The sequence below is a fragment of the Poecilia latipinna genome, unplaced genomic scaffold, assembly GCF_001443285.1.
Source record: "Poecilia latipinna isolate Pla-1442-1.1 unplaced genomic scaffold, P_latipinna-1.0 Scaffold1465, whole genome shotgun sequence".
Lineage (NCBI taxonomy): Eukaryota > Metazoa > Chordata > Actinopteri > Cyprinodontiformes > Poeciliidae > Poecilia > Poecilia latipinna.
Genome location: NW_015114081.1, coordinates 165,785 through 191,436, shown reverse-complemented (window position 1 = coordinate 191,436; position 25,652 = coordinate 165,785). Strand labels below are relative to the sequence as shown.

General features: G+C 39.6%; 2 protein-coding genes across 3 annotated transcripts in view; one reads left to right on the top strand and one right to left on the bottom strand.

Annotated features, from left to right (window-relative positions):
* Positions 1-242: 242 nt before the first annotated feature.
* Positions 243-18,756, bottom strand: golim4a (golgi integral membrane protein 4a). Of its 2 annotated transcripts, none has more exons than XM_015057471.1 (16): positions 18,103-18,756; positions 9,184-9,258; positions 9,055-9,104; positions 8,869-8,919; positions 8,478-8,628; positions 7,504-7,586; positions 7,264-7,347; positions 5,438-5,638; positions 5,074-5,355; positions 3,639-3,931; positions 2,996-3,069; positions 2,216-2,289; positions 1,825-2,028; positions 1,669-1,731; positions 1,413-1,502; positions 243-508 (listed from the first exon to the last, which is right to left on the bottom strand). In XM_015057471.1, exons 1-16 carry the CDS (start codon positions 18,443-18,445, stop codon positions 359-361), a joined length of 2,268 nt encoding a protein of 755 aa, XP_014912957.1. In that variant the 5' UTR covers positions 18,446-18,756; the 3' UTR covers positions 243-358. The 2 variants fall into 2 exon arrangements, with proteins under 2 accessions (XP_014912957.1, XP_014912956.1); XM_015057470.1 differs by having other exon boundaries at positions 8,869-8,922; positions 18,103-18,755.
* A 3,776-nt stretch (positions 18,757-22,532) lies between these two features.
* veph1 (ventricular zone expressed PH domain-containing 1) overlaps positions 22,533-25,652 on the top strand; it is an 82,325-nt gene continuing 79,205 nt past the window's right edge. Inside the window, exon 1 of the mRNA XM_015057460.1 lies at positions 22,533-22,658. The gene's annotated coding sequence lies outside the window, so the exon portion shown is untranslated. The remainder of the gene's footprint in view (positions 22,659-25,652) is intronic.

The following is a 25,652-nucleotide window of genomic DNA, read 5'->3' as shown; positions in this document are numbered from 1 at the left end:
CAAAAATACAACTGTCTGCAAAAAAAAAAAAAACATACAAAAGGGGTCTGACAGTATTAAAATTATATTTTTGTTTTTTTCCCTTAAACTCAGCATAAAGATAAAAAATACATTCTCTTATCCAGAGGAGCAAGGAAACAGAAAAGCAGATAAAGGTAAAAAAAACATAAAAATAAAAAAAATACACAATCATATATGCAATTTAGCGTTAAAAGTTGTGTCCACAGTGTTCAGTGTTTGGATTCCTATGTTCCTGGCACAATTTTCAGATTTTCTGCAGCAAAATTCTGAATGGATGGCTGGTTTTAATTCCTGACTGGCTGTACTAGCAGCACAAAATGCGCCGCAGCTGCTCAGCCTACATTTCTGCTCTTCGATTGGTTCCCTTATCTTGACCGGCTGCGTCCTCCTCCACCTCCTCCTCTTCCTCCTCGTAGTTTTCTTCCTCGTGTGCTCCGTTCTGGTGGTTCTGTTTCTTTCTGGGCCCATCCTGGTTTTTTGCATCGTTCTGGTCCACATAACAAGCACAGACAAAAAGAACAGAGTCACTTAAACATTGTATTTTTGATTTATTAATGATTGTTTTAAAGGTTCAGGGTAGTTAACTTGAAGCTGAGAATTAAAACTGCAGTGACACTGGAAATCCAAAAACTGCCACGCTCAGGCTACTAATATGTAAATTATTCTATTTAGCAGTGAAACATAAACCTGACTGTGCAGACTGCAATGGCCACAAACAATGGAATAAAACATTGCTACTTTAGCTCCAGGATAAGGAGTCAAATGGACTAAAATGTCTTTTTTACTGACACTTTAACGTTATGAAAGCAGTCTAAAAACTCCAGATATGACAGTTTCTGACAACATCTGACCAAGACTCCATTCACTTAAGTTTCCTTTCAACGGACAATCCAAGCCCAGGTGAAAACCTGACACCCTGACAAACCCAGCAGCACCTGACTGACCTCATTTACCAGAACTCACAAGGGCCTGGGTTCAACTTACAGTCAGTCACACAACAAAGACGTGTACACACATAGCTGAACACCAGCTAATTCTTCAGCTGCTATTGTATACAAACTAGGGCAGGTTTACATGCACTCCTGATAAATGTGTGTAAAAAAAAAAAAAGTATTTAAAATAATCATGTATTGCACAAGGAGACCTCAACACTGCAAAGAATTGGAAACATCCAACATGTAGTTGAAATGCATTCAAAGGTGCACAATAGTTGCAGGATAGCAATGGAGGAATAAAGAATCTGCAAAGCTCACCGTTACATTATAATGCATTATCTTTTGCAGCAAGGGAGAAATATAGTTTTCTGTTATTTATTTTATTTTTTTTGTTTTTTATCACTGCGCTGTTTGGGAATAAAGATCAACTTTCAGCTCTTTCTCTACAAAACTCACCTGTTCCGTGTTCTCATTATATGGATCTTCCCCTTCCTCTTCAACTCCCTCTTCCTGCCTTTTCTCTCCACCAGCTACATCCTCCTGGGCCTTAAGCGAAAATTACTTAGTAAATGTTTTTCGTTAAGAAATATATTTAAAGTTTGACCAAATTCCTGTAAATGGTGTTTAGTTTGAAACAGACCCAAGTCAAGTTTTCTACTTTTTCTTTTTATGTATTCACATGTTGTAGAGCTGTGCTGTGAGCCCGCGTTACCTCGTCCTCTTCCTGGTATTGATCATCCAGTGCATCCTCCTGTTGATCTGGGTTTCCAGCCATCTGGAAGCACAAAATAAAAACAATTCTATCCCAATCTTTTCCCCAGGCGCGGATCCGTTGTCCTCCTCACATCATCCATGTTCCTGTACTCACCACCAGCTCCTCCTCCATAGCAGGTCGGCCGGGGCCCGGATGAGAGTCTATGTGCTGGCCAGGAGCGGCTGGCTCCTCTTCCTCCCCCTCTTCCTCCTCCTCAGCAGCCCTGTGTGCCGGGTGCTCGTCCTCAGCCTCCTCAAACTCATCCTCCCCCTGGTTGTTGGGGTCGTCTTCAGGATCTACCTCACCGTCCACGCCGCCCTCCGAAGGAGAATCAAATCAGTTATAGTAAAGACTCAGTGTTTTAAATATGGAGTGAAATAATAATAATAAAAAAAACCAAATCAGACAAATGCTGCATGTCAAAAGTCACGTTTTTATTAGGTAGGGAAAGGAAAGATGTAGAAGCGAGTGATCGACTTCAGATTTTTGCAGATATGACAGTCACCTGATGTGGGGGTGCCATGTGAGCTGGTCGTTTCTCCTCCTGTTCCTCTTCATGCAACATGTGAACGTCTCTCTCTGCCAACAGAGTGTAAACAAGATGTAGGTGCTTTTAAAGACATAACACAGAAATCATTTCATTCTGGATTTGTACTGTGATGTAATGATCATTTCCTCATACAAATAATTTATGCATAAAAACGAATGAGAAAATTTCTAACTCTCTTTTATTGGGTATTTTGGGATCTAAGATTGTCTGCTGGCAGTTCAGCTCTGCACCCACCCCCAGTCTTCCTCTCTGTATCAACTTATCCTTATTTTGTAAATCTGCTCTGTATGACTCCTTTTCACTCTGGAGGTATGGCTTTTTTTTCTTATGCAGTGAAGCAGACAGACATGCTGGGTATGCAGGTGCAAAGAGGGTCACTAGAGATAACAAGCTGCAACAAGCAGCACGAAGCTGAGTAGACAACAGAAACGCAGAACCAACAGCAGAGGCACTCGCTGATATTAAATAACACACTGCATGTAAATAACATTAACCTCTAGTTTAATTATGTTGACTGAATCTCTGATTTAACACAGCTAAAGGTGGTCAAAACTGAGTTTTGAAAGAAAAAGGTAACGAATGCCTCACACATGTTCACCAGATATATTCATTTATTGAGGGATTATGCAGTGGCGTTCTCGATGACTTTTGTATCTAAAGATGACAATTATACTCAAAATATATATTAAGGATGAAAACAGGATTTGTCCCAGGTGTAAGCTTTTCTTGTCTCACCTCCTTCGTTAGCAGTGCGACGGTCCTCTTCTCTTGGAACGTCTTCATTCATGTTCTCGTACTCCAGTCTTTTCCTAACATAGCAACAATGATCGACATTTAGAAAAGACATCCCCCCTTTACAAAGTTACCCCGTAAACGCAACAATCAAAACATAGAAACTGAACCGTTTATAATGTCACGTCATAACTGCAGTTGCAGACTGAGACTCAACTTTACGGTTTGTTTTCGAATATCTGAACATTCACTGTGGATTTGCGGAAGATTATAACACAAATAAGGAAGGAAAGACAGGGAGAGTGGGAGGGAAGAGAGAGAAGATGGACACAACAATTAGACATTGGGATAGGAAATAAAAGTTGGGATAAACAAATATTTTTCAAATCCTTATTTTCTTTCCTCAAACTTATGGAGTTGTGGAACATACATCAACTTCCATACTTTTCCACATGACAACCCTTTTTTTTTTTTTTAGAGATCCAACCTGGATGCGTGTCGTACCTCATCGCGCCTCGTCTTAAAAACACATTTCTCCAACTCTGAACAATAACTCGCTGTACTATCAGTTTACTGAACGAGAGTAAAACGATTTAAAGCGTGTGTGCCTCTTTATGAAACTTCGAGGCTCGGCATTGAACCTGACCTCTGGTGCTCCTCTCTCAGCAGCTGTTCTTTTCTGTCAGCCTCCCTGTTCTGCTGCTCCTCTCGCTCCTTCTCCTCCTTCAGCCGCTGCTCCCTCTCCTTCAGCACCTTCTCTCGCTGCGCCTGAAGCGCTTCCTGTCGCATCTGGATCTGCCTGCGCTCGTTGTCCCGCAGGGTCTCCAGGCGCCGCTGCTCCTGCTGCTGCTCGTAGGCCGACTTCAGGTGGTACACCTGAGCTGGCGCCTGCTGCTGCTGCTGCAGCTGGCCCCCCTGGTGCAGCTCTGCATGGTTGTCCTAAGAAGCCACAACGAAACGGAAAAGCAGACGTGAGTCATCCATCTGTCTGAATTGCACACATGCATTACTTTGTCCTTTTTTGTGACTTGGCACACTCTACACAGTCTCTGCCGAAAGATATACACACGTACCTGTTGCCCTTTTTTTATTTTATGACATATTTCAAAGTATTTTTAGGAGATTTTAGGTGACAAATGTTTTTGATTTAGGGTTGTTGTCTCGTTGGAAGGGAACCTCTATTCCAGTTTCAAACCTCTGACAAGTTGTACTTTTTCTATCTGTCATAAATAACAGCATCCCACAGCATGATATTGCCACTACCATGTTTCACCCATGGTGATCTTATATTCAGTCATGCCTAGTGTTGGTCTGTTGAATTATTCCACTCCACTTCACATTACAGAATACTCTGTGTTGGCATCTCAATACAAGGGCTACAACTGATGATTATTTTAGTAATTAATTATTCTGATGATTAATTGGATTTAAAAAAAAAGCACATTCTGCAGATTTTATTCAAGCACTTAAGCCTTTTTATATAATATTGGTGATGCATTAAAATATGCAAATGAGCAAATAATTCAGTTCCTTTTTCAAATAGGAAAATAAATTTTTATTGTCAAAAATGCTACAGCATACAATTTCTTTTAAGAGAACAAGTGAAAAGCTGAGCCTTTTCTGCTTGACGTCACGTCAGTTCAGTGCAGAGATTATTTGGATTAACCAATTAATAACTGGATTGTAAAAAAAAAAAAAAAAAATCTAATTTTTTACAATCCAGTAAAAAAACATTTATTTATTTATTTTTCCCAGATTTTGAACCGGATAGAGATAAAACTATGTCACCTCAGGAGTTCTGATTAAAACAGATCTACAGACAAATGTATTTTATTTTCATCTTAATCTTTCAGCCTTAACTTCTGCTCTGAGTATGTTGTCCCTTCAGCAAATGGCCTCTTTTTGATTCCGTTTACTCCAATTAACAATTGATTAATTATTAAATTAGTTGACGATTATTTCAACAATTGATTAATCCCATTAATCGTTTCTAAAATCAATAACTTTGGAAAGTAAAAAATGTGGCCAGTCCTTTAATTGAGAGTAGCTGTGAACTCTGCTGAGCGTGTCCTGGTTCCTACCAGCTGTGGCTGCCGTCTCTGTCTGTCCAACGCGTTCTCATCAGGCTGCTCTTCCTCCCTCTCCTCCTCCTCCTCCATCTGCTCGTCATGCGCCTGGTCCAGGTCCTCCTCCAGCTTCTGAGGCTGTCCTGCTTGAGCCATCTCCTCCTCTGCCAGCTCCCTCTTCCTCTCAGCCTCTCCCTCTCTGTCCTCATCCCTCTCAGACAGGCCGGGCTGGGACATAGCAGGGTGGGAATTGACCTCAGACTGGGCGTTGGCCTCCTTCTCTTCCTGATTATCCAGCTTAAAGGGAAGCAGCAGGAAGTTAATGAAGAGGATTTGTACATTCAGAGCTTTATTCATCAAATGAGAATTCCCTCATTACCATTGACTCTGTGTCCCAGTGGGGGCGCTGTTCTCCCTGAGCGCGCGTCTCTTTAGCAGCCTGCTGGGATTGGTGAACATGGGACTCGGCTGTTACTGTGGCTGCATGCAGCTGCTGAGCAATAGAGTTTGGATCGGGTTGTGCCCGGTTTGGTTCCCGGTTCAAAGTCTCTTTGAGCTGCTTGTATTCATCCACCTGGGCCTAAAGAGACAAAACATTAACAGAAGAAAAGCTGAGATATTAGAAAACTGTGCAACTATTAAAAAAAAAATAATTATAATCCAGAAACAGGTCAGTAATCAGCGTCCAACAGTCGCCTTGATTAATAATCGCTTAAGTTTCAGACACATTCAGCAGATAACAAGAAGGCTGAAAAGGTTATCCGTTTTATCCTTCATAGCATTTTACAATGCTTGTCTGAAACAAGATGGTTCCATTCTCTGGAATATAGACATATAGATACTTTGGTAATGCTAAAGGCGCTAACCACTGCTAACCACTAAGATCCAAAAGAAAGGTGAAAAGCTCAACACTGTCAACATTGCGCATTTGTTTTACGAGCACAAACCCTTGTTTTGTAGCACAAGCTCGTTCTCACACAGAATACGGCCTTCACTCCTGGAATCAAAAAGTAATAATAATAAATATTTTAGTCTCATACTAAAATTCTGAAGGAGAAATCCTAATTCAATTCAGATAAAGCTTCATAAAAATGGATATCAAAAATGTACCTCATAATTTTTTACTTCTACTGAGTAAAAATGACTTTAGACCTTCTAATTTATAATTCACTGATTTTTTTGGGGGGTTTTTTTTGTGTCATTCACTGCAATGACAACATAAGAGCTGACTAAAAGTGTAACAAAATTCAACACAGTGTTTTTGGCTAGAAATTTATTACTACATGAAATTCAGGGCTCTGCAAAAAAATATATTGTGTTCTAAATACGAACTTTGCCTTTCATCAATTAAATAACTACTCTGGCAATATAGTAGTTTATTCTTCTCACTTTTTTCCTCTTGATAAGTGATACAGAATCATGCATAACTTTTTTCCATGTAGTATTTAGTTTTAAACAAAATCACGACCCAGAATTTACAAGGAAATGCCAAGTTGTCATTTATATGCAGCTAAAAGACACTGCATGTGCCTCCAACTCAATATCCACTTCATTTGCATAATGAGCACTAAAAAACCGTGAAATATTTTTAGTTAACTTCCTTTTATGAAAAGGTAACACTATCATTTTGAGGTTAAAATAGAGTGCTCTCCTTTTGAAAACACACATGCATACGCTTGACCAGAACAGTGAGATTAAATCCAAAAAGCCATCTTTAATTCCTTAATTTCTGCCCCATTGTTTCATTCCCCCTCATCGTTTTATTACAGATCTCCATCCGATTGGCTTCAGCACGTTTTAGATTAACCGTTTTGACCCAAACGCCCTGCAGCGGAGAGGATGTGTTCAACCAGAAGCACTAATGGAGAGCCATAAAATCGATTAACGAATCCTAACGGGCAGGAAGAGCAGCAAGAAAAAAAAAAAAAAAAAAAAAAGGGGAGGGTTTTTGAATATCCATCCTTACAGGTCCAATATAATACAGAATAATTTACCTTGTATGTTTTCTAGAAAAAAAAAAAACAACGAAGCTTCAAGGACATATTAGTGGAACTAGATGAAGCTAAATCAATTAAAGTCATCATGAGAACCTTTCCCTGGAGCTTACATGGCGCAGCTTCAGGACACATGGATAAGAACATATCCTCAGTGTTAGTCTGTTATGCGACTGCAGTAAACAACAGGAATGTATCACAGCTTTCCCACCTGAGCTACAGCCAGCGCACTCTTGTGGTCCTCTAGGGTCAGTGCAAGCTGGTCGTGGACCGCCTTCAGGTTCTGATGCTTGAGCTGAACACAGAGCAGAACCGATGCATTTAGAGCCAGGCGGACTCTGCAGTCATGTCAGCATATTTTTTAGTGCAAGAGAAAATGCTGACAGCCAGGCGAGATATTTACTTATTGTGTAATTAGAGTCTTAAAGACAAACCGCTGGGTCCTCCTCACCTGGGCATCCTGTAGCTGGGTGTGAATCTCATGGTGGGCTTTCCTCAGTTGTTTATTTTCTTCCCTCAGGTTATAAACATGCTCTGTCAGAAACAGTACGCACATTACCTTTCTATACATAGACATAAAGAGATCTCTTACTGCTTATGTCAATGAACTGGGTGTAAAATTGCTAGGTAAAATTAGAAGCATGTATGGGAAATGTGAGATTCTGTGATAAAGGATGAGTGGTGTCACATAAAATGCTGTCGTTCTCAACTTACAAAACTGACTTGACCGACGCTTCTACTGTGACTTCTGGCGTTATTTAAAGCAAAATGTAATAGCAAGATTTTAAACTGAAAATCCTGTAGTTAAATATCTCACTCTGCTATAGAGGAAATTTGACAGTGTGCCATATTCAGTTAGTCTCATCATGTAAGTGATGCTTTGGTGTAAAAACTTTCTGAGATCTCACTAAAGTCAGGAACTAAGGGATTCACACATTACTTAGCTTTATACTGTCCAATGAGAAATTATTTAAAATTTCATGAAGACAAAAGTCATATAACTAGGAACAAACTAATTGGGAGCAAAATTATTTATTTATCTTTGTAAAATTCACCTGCTTTGCATTGAACTTTTTTCCCTCTTTCTCTATACAAATTTTACCTTGTTATAAATGCCAAATAAATGTTTTCTTTTTTTTTTTTTTTACAAACAACTCAATAAATAACATAAGATGTTCACTTGAAAATTACTATAGCATGTATTTTGTGTTTATTCAATATTAAGGCCTAAGTTTATTTATTGAAATAACTTTAAATAAATGTTAATATGACATCACATCTACAATATAATCTAGAATCAGCAGAAATAATTGCTGTTTTTTCAAATTTAACCAGTTAGATTATGTTCCAGATTCTTGTTTGAAACTTTTTCACGTGAGAAACCATCGCTCTGTGGTATTTCTAGTCACATGAAACCATCACTACCTTTAAGTTGGGAGACCTCCACCTCTTTGGCTTGCTGCAGTTTATTGTAGCGATCTCTGTGTTCGTCCAGCAGCCGGCCGTGGTCCTCGCCTTGCGCTTGGTGCTGCTCGTTTAGCTCGTAGTACTGCCTCTTCAGCTCGTCATGCTGATTCTGACAGAAATAAAAGACTTTCGTCACCGTGCGGCTTCCCTAAGCCACAAATCCACTGATTGCACATGAAAATCAGAGGAAATGGGACAAGTGATACAAAAATGTAGGACCATTTGCATACTTGCGCAACAGGAAAAACGTCTGGGTAAAGCATGCAAATGTCTGTTTTGAAAGTAGGAAGAAAACACGGGAAAGCACCCAGCAGGGTGAATCAGAGGGCGTCCGTGTGATCATTCTAACCTTTAGCATCTGATGCTGCACCTGTAAGGAGTTGAGTCTGCTGTTGGCATCCTGCTATTTAAAACACAAGAAGACAGATTACGACATCTTCTGTTTTCCACATACAGCGTTACAGTTCAAAATGTTAGCAATGAAGAGCAGAGAATGGGAAGCAACAGTCTGAAGAGGGAAGGAAGAGAAACCCACCTTCTCTTTGTTCAGAGATTGCTCCGCTTCAAGTTTATAAACAAGATAATCTAAGGGGGAAAAAATATATGAGTTAATGTAAACTGCTTTTATTAAAAATAGTGATAAAGAAGCAAATGTCTATATCACCTTCTTTGGCCTTTTTGTGCTCTAACCTCTCCTTCTGAAGAGACTTCTCCAGCCTTGATCGATGCTCATACACCACTAGGTATTAAATGAAAACAATATTAGGATAAAGCATAAAAGGAAGATCCCGGTGGAAGAGAAATCAAACGGAGCTACAATCTAAATCTGAACACCGTGACAAACCTACGTGCTCTAACACACCTGAGCATTTGTTTCAGTGGGGCCGACAGAAGCAGGGTGTGAGCTTTATGGGTGACATGACAGCCAGGCGTCATATTTACCTAACCGGGCAGCGACAGCTGTCTCTGAGGAGCAGCTACTACATTGTAGCTGATGGCCACAGTCTACACAACAGTAAAGGCTTCATGAAGTCTGTTACTCTCTGACAATTTTCTGAAAGAAACTGAACTATTTGGTAAATAAACCTGGTATTTCAATGTAGCTTTTTGCTTTGTTATTTAGTGATCCACCTCGAATAAATCTGAACCGAGTACAAAATGAATCGTGTCTAAATCCACAGACTCTTCAAGGGAAACAGATAACTAGTTTTTCTAATTAAATGCAATTAAACTTGTTTTATTGTTTAACCATTACAGTAAAAAAAAAATGTAGTTGTGACCTTTTTAATTTAAAAACAAAGAGGAAACCTCCTGCCTGGGCAACAATAAAATACACCGACCGCATTAAGAATTATATCTTTCCAAAAACACTGCTGCTAAATTAGAATAGAGGTAGGAATCAATCCAGAATTAAAGACATCAGTTTTATTTAGAAAAAAACTTTTTTATAAAGAATTATCGACCCACACTGTTAAGACAGATCACCAGGATCATCGGGAAGATCAGGCCTTCAATTAATTTGAGGCAGGGTGACGGTTTCAGTAGGAACCATTTTATGGTTCATAAGTTTCAACAGAGTTTGTTGAGACTCAAGTCAGAGAAAATAAAGTCCGTCTTTGTTTGTATTATTCTTTGGTTACATGCATGTACATCAAAATGGTCTGCACCAATGAAATCTTAAGAACTCACAATTTCTTCTAATAATTTATTGAACACTGGACCTAACTTTAGCCAGCATCTTTCCAGACAACATACAAAACCTGTGAAAATCACAATGATGAAACGTCTTTTATACAGATCATCTTTTTCAAATAACCTCTCATGATGAAATTAAAATTTCTATTATAACTTCCACATGTTTTTGTGGTTGTGGGAGAGCCTGCCAATAACTCAGCTTGAAGATTATGGGGGATTCCCCGCCCCCCATAGAAGATGTGTTAACTTATTTGAATGAAACCTGAAGTGCAATCATATGTTTTAGGGAATACATTGATAAATAAATAATGACTGAAAAAATGGAGGCTGTTATAAGCTACAGAAATAGAATTAGTAAAGACGATGAGTTTAATAGAGGAATGCTTCTAAGATGCAAAAAAAGAAACAAAATATATTGCTTGTAGCGATAAATGTAACATTTATGAAAAGAATAGTAGGAGTTGAAACAAAGATGAGGAACATGTTTGAACAGAGAAACCAGAAAACCATCTCATTTATAAATGTGACAGCATAATAATTAAAATTATTTGCAATAGAAGCAGAGTGACTCTGAGGAACCGCAAACTTAGCCGACTCAGTTTATGTAGCTGTATGCAGATCCAGATCCGGAAAAAGAGGCATATTGTTGAAACATCTCTGATTTTTCAAGACCATTTTATGATTCCTTAGTGAGTCGATGCGATGCACTCATCAATTTCAGTTTCAATGAAAAGTTCACACTGCACCGCTCTGATGTGGTTCTGCTTTCAGTGCTGAAGGGTTGAGAGATCTACTGCAGCTCCGACTACGAAACTAATCCGGTCTACATTCTCCGAGCCTTTTCCCCTCAGACAAGTGAAACTTGCTCCTCACACTGCTGCTTCAGTGTACCTGCAGTGTGAGAACAACAGGGCTCTCTGTAGCGGTGGACCTTTGCTGACCTGCTGCTTTAGATATGGAAAAGATTATATTGATTGTATTTGGCCCATAGTGTTAAAAGGGAGGTTGAGTATCTGGTAAATCTGTAGGTTTTCCACACACACACGCACGCACACACACGCACGTGCACACACACGCACGCACACACACGCACGTGCACACAGCCCACCATTAAGACCGAATACACAACTGCTGCCTAATGGCTTTCTAAACCAAACATACCACTGCTCAACATCTATTATTCATGGAATAAGATCTTAAAGTCTTCTCTTTTAACTTACACGTTGCTTTTTTAAATTGGCCTTAGTTTTAGTTTCAATACATTATTATATGTTGTAAGTTTCTGAAGCAATCTGAAAAACACATCTATTTAAAAACAAAAGGAAATAAACAAATCTGACCTCATTTGAGCTCAACTGGTTTTTATAGACTGCTTTTAAAAGCTGCAGCTCCAACAATCCAATAAACCCCATCAGGGAAGAGACCTGCTGGTTTTTATGTTTCCACTTCTTATTTACTGCCATACTCATGCCTAAAAGGATCTTTAAGCTTAATTCAAGCTGAGTGATCATAAACGTAATAAACCTTAAATAAATAGGATAAAGTTCTTTTGACTAAATAAAATCTTTTATTATAGTTTGGATAATGAAAAATCCACCTTGGTCTTGGAATCGGGCATGCCCCAACACAAATGAAAAGGCCGATCTTTTTTCTGCTGCCGTCGCTTCAGATGCTGGTTCTTTTTGTCCATTTGAAGCTTTGCTAAATGGTGCCAACTGTGCAGATCTGCAGTTGCTTTTAAAGCTTTTAAGGAAAAAATCTCCACTTTAGAAAATGCCTCAAAATCTATGAAGAGAAACTATGTTTGCATCAGAGGCAGAGGTGAAAACGCTGAAGAAAAGGCTTCAGAAAGTTCCCAAGTATCCCTCACTTCCTTATCAATAATTTTCTGTCTGGCCAGAAGGTGGGATGGGCAATAATGCTATTTATTACTTTTATTTTCCAATCAATGACAAGCTGTGTGATTTTGTTTACAAAACCAAACAAATATTTTTGGAATTGCTACTTTTACTGTTTTTTCATTCTTGGTTGCAATAATAATTCATGTCTAAAAATGTGATTAAATGCAGGCATCATTGCATGTTGACAAAATGATGAAAAATGTGACGTTGAAACCAAACAGTCAGATTATGCAACATAAAAGTTTGTGTGTGTGTGTGTGTGTGTGTGTGTGTGTGTGGGTGTGTGAACACAGTGAAACTACATCAGTGTGTTATTTTTACTCAGGGTTTTCAGAGTCTCTTTCCAGTCCATGGCTTGATTGTTCTGATTACATCCTGTTTTGCTATTATGGCTTATGTATCCGAGGTCATTCATTTACTTTTACTTCCATTTGTTCAGGTAAATCTCATTGAGACATAATGTCTCATTGTCAAGAGGGACATGTCCTAAATCCAGTTAAAGTTACAGTTAACCGTTTTTAAGGTCTGATTTAAAAACTATTGATTTATCTCTTCTGTAAAATCTGTATAAAACAGAATGAGATGCAAGACATCTTACTGCACTTTATCTCAAATATATTTACAAAGTAACTGTGAGTACTAGTAGACATCTGTGCAAAACTAATGTGATGCAGCTTGGTGTCGAATTTCCTGTTCCTGTGGGAGCTTTATTTTAACCCTGCGGTGGTGACTGTTACCCACACACGAAGCACTTCTGTAACCCTCTGAACCCAGAAACAGGAACGTCCAAATAAGAAAAAGGGAAATCTGAACTCATTCATTCAAGTGATTCATTTCAAGCATGCATTTCATTTGAACTACTACGACCAATTAAAACCCAGAATTTATTTCTTCTGAAACTGAGATGACACACACACAAGACCAATGAAGGAAGGACAGAAACGTCCACATACTGAAAAGTATCTCGATGATCTTGAAGATGCCACAATCCTTAAAGCAGATGACGGTGCTTTTGGATGCGTGGGCAGCTGTCAAGTTCTGCTGTTAACCCAAATGAGCATCTCTAGCAAAGGGATGCATAAAGTTATCTAAACCAGGACCGGTACCGGTCCGCAGGGTGGAAAGTCGATACGTTTTGTCATTTGTGGTTATCAGACTGTGAGAACAGTTTTCTTTTGAAAACCCGTAAGCATTTGTATGTTTTCAGCGGTGGGCCTGATAAGTAGGAAGGTGAGCTGTGAAGAGGGAGCAGGAGGAGCAGCAGATCGGCTGACATGAAGGAGTGAGTGGACAGTGGGAGAGCGAGCTCCCAGCCTGGCCCAGAGGTCGTCTTGTGTTTATTGTTATGCCTCACCACAGGACCATGGGGGAAAAAAAAAGGTTAGGCACCTCTGCTCTGGTAGACAGCTGCGCTGACCTTCTACTTGTCTAAAGTTTGGTTCCCAACTTTTCTTTTTATCTCAGGTAAAATGCTTCTCATGTTGTTGCTGCTGTAGGAGAAACTTTCCACAAGGAAAGGGACGGTTTTCACCGATGTCCTGGATACGTCTTTGTACACTGCCTTCAGGCTACAGCTGGTGAATCTCCAACGAATGGGCTTTGCTTTGTAATTATTTTCAGACTGAAGTTATCCCTGTTGCTGGTGCAACTGTTACCTAGCGCAGTTTTTCCATCCACACAACCTTCTGTCAACACTGTGTCAGCACTGTGAATGGGACAACTTTCAGAGAAATCTTCCGCATTATTGTGTCAACCATAGCATCATACTCTGAAATGTTTTTTCTTTTCTTTAGATAATTTCAGGATTTGCAGGTAAAATGTAGTTTTAATTGGTTGCAAGTCATAAACGATACAAACAAAATAAATGCATTAAAAATCAACGTGTGTGTGATGGATCCACATTTGAACTGACTTGCTGGAATAAAGCAACTTCTCGATTGTAGCATAATTGATTGAGATGTTTCCATATGTACATATATGAACATTAAAGGGATTTGGAAATTCTTGATACTTTGTGAGCAAAAACTTGAGAAATATGACTGTAAAGTAACTTCTGATCTAATTTGTTGATATGATTGAAGCTCAAAAATGAACAAATGAGGTCTCTGAGGATGTGAAATCAAAGCGAAACATTTTTTCAGAGTGCTTGCTGAATCATTTAAATCAATAACAATTGCCAGCCCAGTGTTGGAAAGGGTAACAGAAAATCGATATGGCTACCTCACAACCCACAAGCTATGCACTTCCTCTAAATATAGGACGAAGCAACCTTTAACATTTGGCAGAAGACATGAGTTCCCCCGGGCAATGCGATTGGTGGGGTGGCTCATCTTTTCACAATGAAAGTTCCGGGTGCGGTTCAGAAATTGAGCCGCAAGGAATTAAGCAACGGCTTTGCATTCGCAGAGTGCCACAATGCTGGCATTCTGTTTGGGGATAAATCTGCTTCACTGTCGCTGTTCAACATCAGCTGAATCCTAATCGTCGCCAAGTATCTAGGAAAAGTGACTTAGCCGCTGCTTTACATACACTAAAGCACACCGTTGCCGTATCCTGTAAGCGTAAAACAAAACCCTCCACTCAGAAGCATGTACATCGTCTCACATGGAGCACGGTGGAGCCTCAGGCCAACTCCATGCGCAGCCTGCTGAACAAAGCAGTGGGTAATTTAGACGGATGATTTCTGGTTACATGGATTAAAGACTACTGGAGATGACTGGTTCCAAAGCTCGTGTGAGAAACCCAAACGCAGACGTGCCTTTAACCCGTTGTACAGAGCTATTTAGTAAACAGTTCTCCACCCAGGAAGTTATTTAAAATAAAAAAAGATGTTGGAATGAAACAAAACCCCAGCCCGTGTCAGCACAGCAGAATGTGTTTGTAAGAAGGGAGTAAATGAGTGAGGTTTACTACTGTTGACCCGACTGCGATGATGGAGGGGGAGGAGGGGAAGTAAAAACAGCTCTGCCACTATTATTCTAACCTCAAGTACATTAGTCTCCGTTTATTGCCGTTTCTTTACAGTAACTAAATTAGGGGTGTCGTTTGGTACAGCCAATCTTTATAATTAATCAAATAACAGTTCCTCATCTAACTCTAATTACGTCTGAGCCATTTCCAACGGCTAAGAGCAGAATAACAGCGCTGAAAGCTTGTAAATAGCACTGCTTTTCAGCTAATTTAAAACATTACATTTAAAATAAAATCAGCCAGATTCTCCCCCTTTATCAGTTTATGATCTCGTAAATAGCCGAACGTTTGTCTGCATGTGGGTTTCCAGAAAGATTAGCGCACTAACAAAAAACAGCAGTGATCAGCAAATCCTCTCCATCCTATAAAGTTAATAAAATCACATAACATTTAATGCTGGTCCTGAAGTTGTGTGGTTTGAAAAGGTTATTTAATTACTGAACAATAGGATTTAATTAATCTCTAATATTTTCCACATTTTTTTCATGTTACAAATAGAGATAGACCAGAAGAGAAAGTAGTACATTCACTGTAGTAGTGAAGTGAAATGAAAATGATACAATTACAAATCTGCAAAGTGTGGTGTGCACGTTCCCCCACATGATTAGATTTGCACTTGGAAGAACTACATTTTGCTGCAATTACAGCTTCAAGTCTCCACTAGCTTTGCATATAGACTGAATATTTTGTGAATTCTTCTTCACAGAACAGCAAGTACAGTCAGATTGGGTGGAGAGTCTCTGAGAATACCAATGTTTCAATTTGCAACACATTCCTTATTGGATTTAGGTCTGTACTTTGACTAGGCCGTTGTATTGCAGGGACATGTTTGGACGCAGGCCATTTTCAATGTAGCTCTGGTTGTATGTTTAAAGCTTTAAATTACATTTCTGTGTCTGAGAATGTGGCCCACTTTGACCATGCTGCCACTGAGGTCATGGTCTGTTCAGTGTGCAGTTTATTTTCCACCACATATGATCTTCTTCATGCAGACTAAAAGGAGAAAGTTTTGTTCACAGTTGACCAGAACACCTTTTTCCATGTTTTCTGTGTTCCACACATCAGAGCAGATGTATGTATTCATGGGAATTCTTATGGTTTTCCTTCATACATAGCTTTCTTCTTCAGGCCAGTTGTCCATAAAGGCCATATTTTTGGATTTGTGTTGGTGGAGTGTGTGTGAGCAACAGATTTGCCCATCTGATTTGTGGATTCCAGCAGCTTCTCCAGAGTTATCACGGGCCTCTTTGATGCTTATCTGATTCATGCTCTCCTTGTTTGTCTTGGTAGGTTTGCAGTAGTCTAACACTCTTTCTACGTTTGTATGATAGATTGAACTATCCAGAACTTGGGATGTTGTTTACCAACTTTTTAAACTTTTCTACAACATTCTCCCTGACTTCTCTACTGCGTTTCTTGGTCTTCGTGAAACTGCTTGTTTACTAACGATCTGACAAAATGTAGAAGACTTCAAGTGCTTGGAAAACCTTTGCAAGAAACAATAAGGAGCCTTTAATTGATTTCCAGATCACATTTTACAGATATTATACCATATAATATCTGTAACATTTGACTACCGCAAAAATTTACACAACACCCGCTCCCTCAGAGATCGAGATTCAATGTCACTGAAATGTCATCAAGACCCTTACATCGCCCTGGACTTTGAACCAAATAAAGCTTATGCCAAAAAGCTCCTGCTTTCAAACAGCATTAATGTTTTCTTCCACACACATCCCTAATAAGGCTTCACCCATACAGATATTAAATCACCAGACTCAATGCTGACTTTTTGAAAAGGACTGTTTGTAGGGGTAGTTGGCAGGTCAGTCTTTAATCGGTGATCAGCCAGAAAACTGCAATCGGTGCACCTCTAACTGTCTGGATCAATTATTTCTACTCTGAAACAAAACATTTACAAATCCATGATCATACCACCTTTTGGATGCACAACATGTCACAGTTTCAGCGTCTGGACTCAAGAATTGTTCGTTGTTAATGGGACAATGTAGCTAATAAAACTTACTTTGATGTTTTTTCTTACTAAAATTGTTTGCTAGAGTTTATAACGTTAACAGGATGTGCCCAGCGTGGCTGGTTGGCTGTACAGAGGCCAGACGCAGTGGTCCCGAAACTCATGCCGCACCGGTGTTATGGAAAGTGCAGCAACAGTGCTTTCCTTTCCTGCTCTAAAGCTGAGGCAGCAGCAGATATTCACAATGACCTGCTGCCTGGTGGACACACAGCTGGGGTACAGATGACCACATGATGATGACAACCAGGTGTTTGTGAAGCACCAAGTAAAGAAAAAGCTTGAGTTATCTCAGGTTTGATGTGACTTTCACAGTCGCAGCACAAACAGCAACATTGTCTAACCAAACAAAGCATTCTGGAGATTAACCTGTGAGATTAGAAAGTTAAACGAGGTAAAAGACAGGCAGGTTACAGTACTGTTCTGGTCCAGTTTGGCCAAACTGACAACAGCCTCTTTTTAAACAGCCGACACTATTCTTACAATAGCATTGCTTTTAATTGAATTCCAACTAGAGGTGGCATTTAAGTCAACCCTGACCTCAACTAATGGGTAAGTACAGTACACCATTGATTCCTGTTGCAGTTTATATTTATCTTGCATTGAGGATGTGGAATTAAGTATAAAAACTGATTCTCAATGGCAATGACTGAAGGTGATGTAACTACAATATATTATTAATCAGACTCCATACATTATTCAGTCAATTGTTATGAGTGCAAAGTTTTAAAAAATATATATTGAAAATATTTCTTAATTTGTTTACTGTACATCTCAGGAGGTTAAATGGGATTTACTGGGATCTTATTAAGCTTCCTCTAAGATTTGAAAGAGCACTTTTGATGCTCTTTCGTGGATGGTAATGAATCATTTTAAGTGCTAAAACATTTGTCAGCGAGCATAACAGAGGATAAAACTTGCGGTTTTGTTGTTGAAGTCGCTCCTCTTTTTTTTTTTTTTTTTTGTCAATCAGTTCAGTGTTTACCTTGGAGCTGTGCCGAGAGTGACTCCTGGTGCTGTTGGTACTTCAGTGCCGTCGCCTCGGTCCTCCTGAGCTGTTTATGCATCTCATAGGACATGAGTCCCCCGTACATCATCCCGCAGACCACGGTGACCAGCAGCAGGCACTGGAAGATCCGCCGCTGCCTGCGGGAGCACACCCCGTTTCCCATGTTGGACCCGCACCCCTCCCCGCCGTCTGCGCGAGAAAGCCCCGTCTCTGCTGGTGGAAACTTCCGACTCAACTTTTTGCACCCCTCCCAGTCACTCCCCGAGCATTTCCACTCACAAAACGGCACCGCTTTACGTGTAAGCAGTTGCTTCGGCATGCATTATTTTAGCCAAGTCAACTCCACTTCAAAGGAGTCGCTCAGCTCTCCGCTTCACTTCAAGTCAAAGTCCTGCTCTGCCCAGTTCTGAAATGCAAAACAAGAAGTCTCAGGCTTCCCGCTTCAGGGCCGCTTCGCTCTCTCCTCTTCCTCCTTCAGACGTTTCCGACGCAGTTCCGTCAAGCTTGCGTTAAAGTTGAAAAATTCGCGTCCAGGTCGAGGCCTCTGAAGTACCTTTAATTTTAGTTACGTGTCAGCCCAGACGCAGCTTTCCATCCAACTGCTGCTCCGGAGGAAGTCCCTCCTCCAAAGTCAGATTTCCACACTCCAGCCCTCACGCTTGCTGTCAATTGGCCGCTTCAGAGCTCCATCAAAACCCAACGCGAGAAGCCACAAGTCACTGTTGTGAATTTAATGCATCCTTTTCCAACTTGTACAACTTCAACCTTCAACCTTGTCCAGTCTTCAAAGTAAAATGTGGATTCAATTAAGATTATCATAAAAAATCTCAGATAGATCTCATCTCCATCTCAGATGGAGGTCAGATAGAAGTTATATATATATATATATATATATATATATATATATATATATATATATATATATATATATATATATATATTTCTTAAGTGCAATATGAAACTGCTCTTACTGCTGCTCTTACCACAAACAAAACAGCTTCTGTTTTCTCCAATATTCCAGCAGTGATTGAGTTCTGCAAAGGCTGTTCAGGGACGTCTGGGAACTGGCGATTTGATGGAAACAGATTATACTGTACACTAAGCCATCTCCCATTGAGTCAGCGGAAGATGGTGATGATCAATCAATGTCTCGCCATCCTGACAGCTTCTCTGTGTCACACAAAGGAGACTTTACAGGTAGGCTTTTCCTTGATATAAAAAACAGGGTGGCATAGGCAAGGTTCATAATAAACACAGAGTTCAAGCACTATTAATTAAACAGAAAGCTAGACTTCTGTTAATTGGCTTAAAGATCTAATTTACTAATTGTATTATTGCCAAAACATCAAACAAATTACGAATAAATGTAACGTATAAACTATGTACTTTTCTGTAGTAGTTACTATGCGGGGTACCTCTGTTATAGAATGTGGTTAGATCTACAGCTGACTACACATTAAAGTGAAAAACAACAATAAAGCCGGAGAAGGCCTATGCATGACATGTCATTTTGTCAAAAGATATGATTGTGTTTTAGCACTGTTTTAACCACATGTCAGGTTTCTGTTTCACTTACATTCATCTGCTTTTTGTGTGTTTCCCTGTAGACAGAAAACATCAAGAAGATCAACGGCTTATGCTGGCTGTATTTTATCTTTCTCATTACTATCAACAGATCCCCCGGAGAGAAGCTAATCAAGAATGAAACAATTTCACTGACAGCATTTCATTTAATTCAAACAGTTGGAAATTTGTCACCCAGTGGTTAACTAAAAATACTATCAAGTTACCAGATATCTCATCTTTCTAAGATGCCAAGAAATTGCATTTCTCTGATGTTGTGACTAATTAAAGTGTTTCAAGATAACAGTTTAAAATGATACTTTCAGTACTTAAATCTAACAAGAAAATGTGTATTACAACACAGCAATAGGGAGCCCGTGCAAGGAAAAAGCATGGATGCATGCCTTTCAGCAACATTTTAAAGCATATTTGTACTTTTTAATGCCCATATTTGAGTTTACTTTGACTGATTAATATTCACTAATCACAGCTTCAATTACTTTTTGTGTGAAGTATTATTTGGACATTAGAAAAACAAGAAAATTAATTTGTGAATGTTTTTGACATTTTAAAGTTGCATTTAATATAACCTAGAATCTCTCGCGCGTAAAAAGATTAAAATAGATGTTCTTACCTAAATGTTAAAATATTTCCAAACACAATGCAAATTAAATTCACAATCATCATAGAAATGTTTGCCCAGAAGTTCATCTGGCACCGGCAGCCCTCAGATTGTCCCGTTTAGTGACTAAAAGCTGCTTTGGAGCCAAAATGCTTTTTCAGCACAACAGCCCCATTGTCTTCAATGCCTGGTTCTCATTTCGACCCATGCTGTAAAAATAAACTTTACTATTGCTCTTCATGCTGGTCCCAGTTTAGACCTATTAAACAAGCAAAATGAGCAGCTTTTTGGGAACCTCAGAGGAGATATTACTGAAAAGTGACGATTCTCGGCACTGCATGGTGGGTTTTGATAAGGCCCATGTGGGCTGTTGCCCAGGGGGGCATTAAAAAGAAGTGGGGGAGCTCATTGGGAACCTGCAATCCCCAGGTGTTGAGCAACTGCTGCTTATAGAGAGACTAGCTGACATGCGTTGTGCAAGACTGCTTCTGCTTTTCATATTTAACGTCATGTTTTGTTTTATGCTCTGTTTGTTTTTGTCTTTTGTATCATGTTTCCTGATAGCAATGGTTCCCAACTCTGATCATCAAGTACTCCTGCCCTGCATGCTTTAGGTGTCCACTTGTTCTCACACACCTGTTAGTTGGATGAAAAACAGGCTTCAGCAGCTCTAGGTGGAATACAGAGGAAGGTAGGCTCTTTAGCAGGAAGTGAATCATTGGAAGTCAAAATTGGAAATCAAAGAAGAAAGTGCTGATTTTCATTTAGAACAAACACAAGCTAGCAGCAGGCACGACGGTCCTCGTGGAAAACCGAGAGAGGCGGAGATACCAGGTTTTTTTTTTTTTTTTTTTACTTTATGGGTGCGGCTTGTAGTGAGGTGCGCTCTATAGACCTGAAAATACGGTAATATATTTCATGCACAAACATTTAATATGTAAAATTATTAAACCGTTTCGAGATTGCTGCTCTCAGTCACCAAAAATATAAACTGATTATTTACCTGAGACAAAGAGCTCAATTAGTTCATTCATTCATTCATTTTAGTTTATGACACACGAGCGGCAACAACTGTCTCCCTTCAGTATGCCTTTTTATTCTTTGCAACATTCTACCATTCCTACCCATTGTTTTCAGCGCTATGTTGTGTAGTAATTAATTTATTTTGGCACTTTTTAGCATCTGCTATCATGAAAAATAATGGCAGCAGAGAAGTTGTTTTACATGCAGGAGCAGCTGAGTGTGGAGGAGGCACGGCTGTGCTTTTTCAGAACAGATGGTATGATCTTGAACATTTTACTGTAAAGGAGAAACTCAGCACCCCGCATGTTTAACTGTTAATCAAAAACTTCCATTCATATTAATTACAGACATAACTTGCCCTCTGTTTAGTTCCTGAAATGCTTAGTTTGAAATCATCAGTTCCATTGCTGAACAGACTATAAACAGTATGCAAAACTATTCACCTCGACCTCTGGAGATGTCACCCTGACACACTTCTAACCAGAGGAAAAAGTACACTGAATGCATCTTCTACCATTAAACTTTTCTACCTATTTTCCAGTTATGGCAGCACATAAATCGTCTGACTCTTAATGCCCCTTACCGAGTCATTGTGCAATTCAACCTTTGACCTCTGAAATCTGTAAGGAGGGAGCCATATTTTATAATTCCTATTTCTTATTCACATGGCTGTCAGGAACTCTTGTTACAGAGGTGTTGCTCAGTTTTGTATGCTGAGATATGTGAAGTTCTTGACTACAGTTCTCCGAAAAATGTTCTTATGATGTAAAACGATTTATTTCACACCAGCCGAAATTTAACCTTTGATATTTTTTCAATGCAACTGAGGAAAGTGGATCAAATGTACATTTTAGACAAGGTGCAACTATTTATTTATATATTGCATAAAAAATGTTACCTCTGACTATTTAATTTCAGGACTTTCTCCTTTTCTCAAATTATGAATTGATTCCAGTTAAGAGGTTTGTGTAAACAGACAAAAAGAAAAGTGTGAAAAGGCAGAACTTTAAAAATATTTTATTGGTTATTTGAAAGCAGAATATGTAAAACAAGATATTGATTTGATGCGTATTGAGACGAACACATTTCCTTCAACGTCGCTCGTCCTTTTCCCCTTCGTTTCCACTTGTTGCGCTGCGTGCTCCAGTCGGCCACACGATGGCGCCCTCTGCCGTGCTTACTGCGGTGAACAGGCATGAAGGCTGCCCTGTGAGGGAATCCGAAGCCTCGTTGAGGTAATGCGTTTGCCGCTGTGGATCACCGCTTGAAGGACCGAAGCCGCACATTCGCCGTCAGAGCGCTCCCGACGTCCCGGATGGAGACGGTAAGCTGTCCGCTAGTGTTCACAACAGATGCATGTTGGGCTTTTGTTGTTTGATCACATTTCGACAGAAACAGAATCGTGCTGTGTGTGAAACGACTGACTGTCTACAGGCTGTACCTGACGTCTGGAAAGTTAAGAGGACGAGGAGAAATCAATGAACAGGGCATGGATGAGTCCGTGTGTTTATTTGGGTATCAGATGATTATTGTTTAGCTGTTTATGCATCCAGGTAGATTTAAGAGAGAGTGAGAGGGCAGGAGAGGTGCTCCTGAGTTGGCTGAGTTGTAAATAGGCTACTTGGATCAATTTTATAAGATGTGGTGCAAACACGTGCATCACATAATGGTATATATTTATTATGTTTATTTTGTACGAAGCGTTTTGACATACTATAACACACTTCTACTCATAGACGCACAGGCAGATACAGGCACCCACGCTTCGTGTTTCTGTGGGAATTGAGGAATGTGTTTCTTGGAGCTTGAAAGGCAAGTTCAGTTGCATACTTACAATAACTCTGAGACTCTTAGGAAGAATTTCCTCTATTCAGATTCAGTTCAAGTGGAAGTGTGGATGGAGCTCCGCACTCTCTGTGTGGCTACACTTAGGTGGGCAGTTGGGTGAGGAAGATGAAGAGGGGTTAGTCTGGGGGACTCCTCAAGGTCACAGATGCTCAGACAGACAGACGATGATGAGGCAAAATTATTTCTGCAAGACGGATGTTGGATTCTACTTTAATTATTTTGTTGGCAGTATTTAGAACTGCTCCCACTCACTTCTTGATTTTATTTACCTTTTCTGTCAAGTGCACTTGATATCATCCCTAAACTGAACACTAAGCCTGATTCTTTATTTACCATTTACCATTTTCAGAAGTGGTTTACGATTTATTTTAGCAAACAGCACACAAACAAATTATGAAAAGTAAGCTTCAAACTACTAAACATAAAAAACAAACCATATTCAATCTGCTTTAGTTATACAGAATTATTTATTTGTTGTTTTTTCCTCATTAATTTGAATTTATTGATGAATTCCAACATTTTAACAATGCGACATACTTCAAATAGTGTTGAAACAGTGAAGCCGACATCATGGGCTTCAAGCAAGACCTAAGTGGAACTCCTTTTTTGCTGTCCCACACACACCCAAACACACACTCACTGCCCAGTTCTGCTATAAAGTATTTTCATTGTGTCAACCAAGAATTCCCTTTCTTCACAGATTACACAGACCACAAATTCACTTTAAAGCAGAATATCTGTTTCTTTTCTTTTCTTTTTTTTTTTTTGAAGAGGAAGCTGGCACAGTTTAGTTGTTTTGAAGAAAACTTTAAAAAAAAAACCTGTGCATGTCATGTTTCTATTTTTAGAAAATAACCTATGTGATGTACACCGCAAAGAGAAAGCTGCTTTTCATTCCACTTTCAGGAGTGAAGGTTACTAAAAGATGTCTCATCACTGTGCAGATTTTATCTGAAAGCACTTTAAGGTCCTGATGTTTTGTGCAGAGAGATGATCCCTTTAATCAGTCTGCACTCCTGGGTCTTCCTCAGATGCCAAACCCCGGAACGACCCGCTTCCTTCCGTTCAGATTCAGAGTTTAGGCTGCAGGCCACAGCGGGAAGCACAATGAATAATAAATGGTTCTGAGATTATGAGTGAATGTTAGTTGGGTAAGTGTGAGAGTTTATGCGCAACACCAACCAGAAAATGTTCTTTCTGTAGTGGAAATGATCTCAGTGAGGGGAAAAAATGAAACAAGACATAATGACAAACCTTCTCTCTTCCAGTTTTTTTATGTTGAAGTTGCAGCACCACCAACACTGAAAATGAAAACAATATTGACATACATATTTTTCATCCTTTAGATGAACATAGAAAATTATTCGGTTTTGGATTTAATCTGTTCTCCTCTCGTTCCACCTTTTAATCAACATAGTTAATATCAAAATAGGTTTTTGTATGTTCAGTCTTGCTTCACGCTGACATTATTGTTAGTCTGAATTAGGACAGAAGGGCTGATTTACAGTTTTGTTTGCCTATTGACTACAGTGTTTAATAGTTTTTTTATAGCCAATTTATGATCTTGTATTAACACATATAAGGTTTCTACACAGATAGTAGGTATTATACTGCATCTGGATGTTTTTAGATCCCCTGCTATTAGTCACTCATGCTCTCTTTCTGATGTAGTCTTGAGCAGAGTAATCATCATCCAATTGGTAGCTTAACCTCAAGCACAGCCAATTGTCAAAATGTCTGTGGCTGAAGCCATCAATTCAAATGAAGGCTCAAATTTGCTCATCTGCTTATTAGTGTTCAGAAAAAAAATGCTGTGCACGTGAGGAAAACACAGTCCGTGTATGTTGAAGATTATGAGAAATTTTTTATAGCACTGGATCATCAGGGGTCTAACATGCCGATCCTCAAAGGGCGGTGTCCTGCAGCTTTTAGACGTGTCTCTGCTTCAACACACCTGAGTTGAATAGTCAGGTCATTAGCAGGACTCTGGAGAACTTGACTGCACACTGAGAAGGTAATTCAGCCGCTTGATTCAGGTCTGTTTGACCAGGGACACATCTAAACTTTGAAGGACTCTGACCCTTGGGGACTTGAGTTGAAAACCCCTGTCGTATATGAATGTGAAACACTAAAACATTCAGAGCAGTGTGTGTGTGGCATTAAGTGATCTCGATTAAATCAACCCATCGTTCTTTGCTCTCAAGGAAGGAGAGATATTTGCTCCTCTGCCCTGCCTTCTGTTTTCTCTCCTTGTCTCTTCATGTTTCTCATCCTGTCAATCTTTCCATCTTTGGCCTTTTACAGTAGCTATTTTTGCAGCTCCTGTCACCCTGTACTTCACCGTCTTTGCTGTGCAGCTGCATAACACCAAAGCATTAGTTATGGAGAACTTTCCCTCTTTCAAGCACGCACACACACATGCACACACACACACACACACACACACACACACACACACACACACACACAC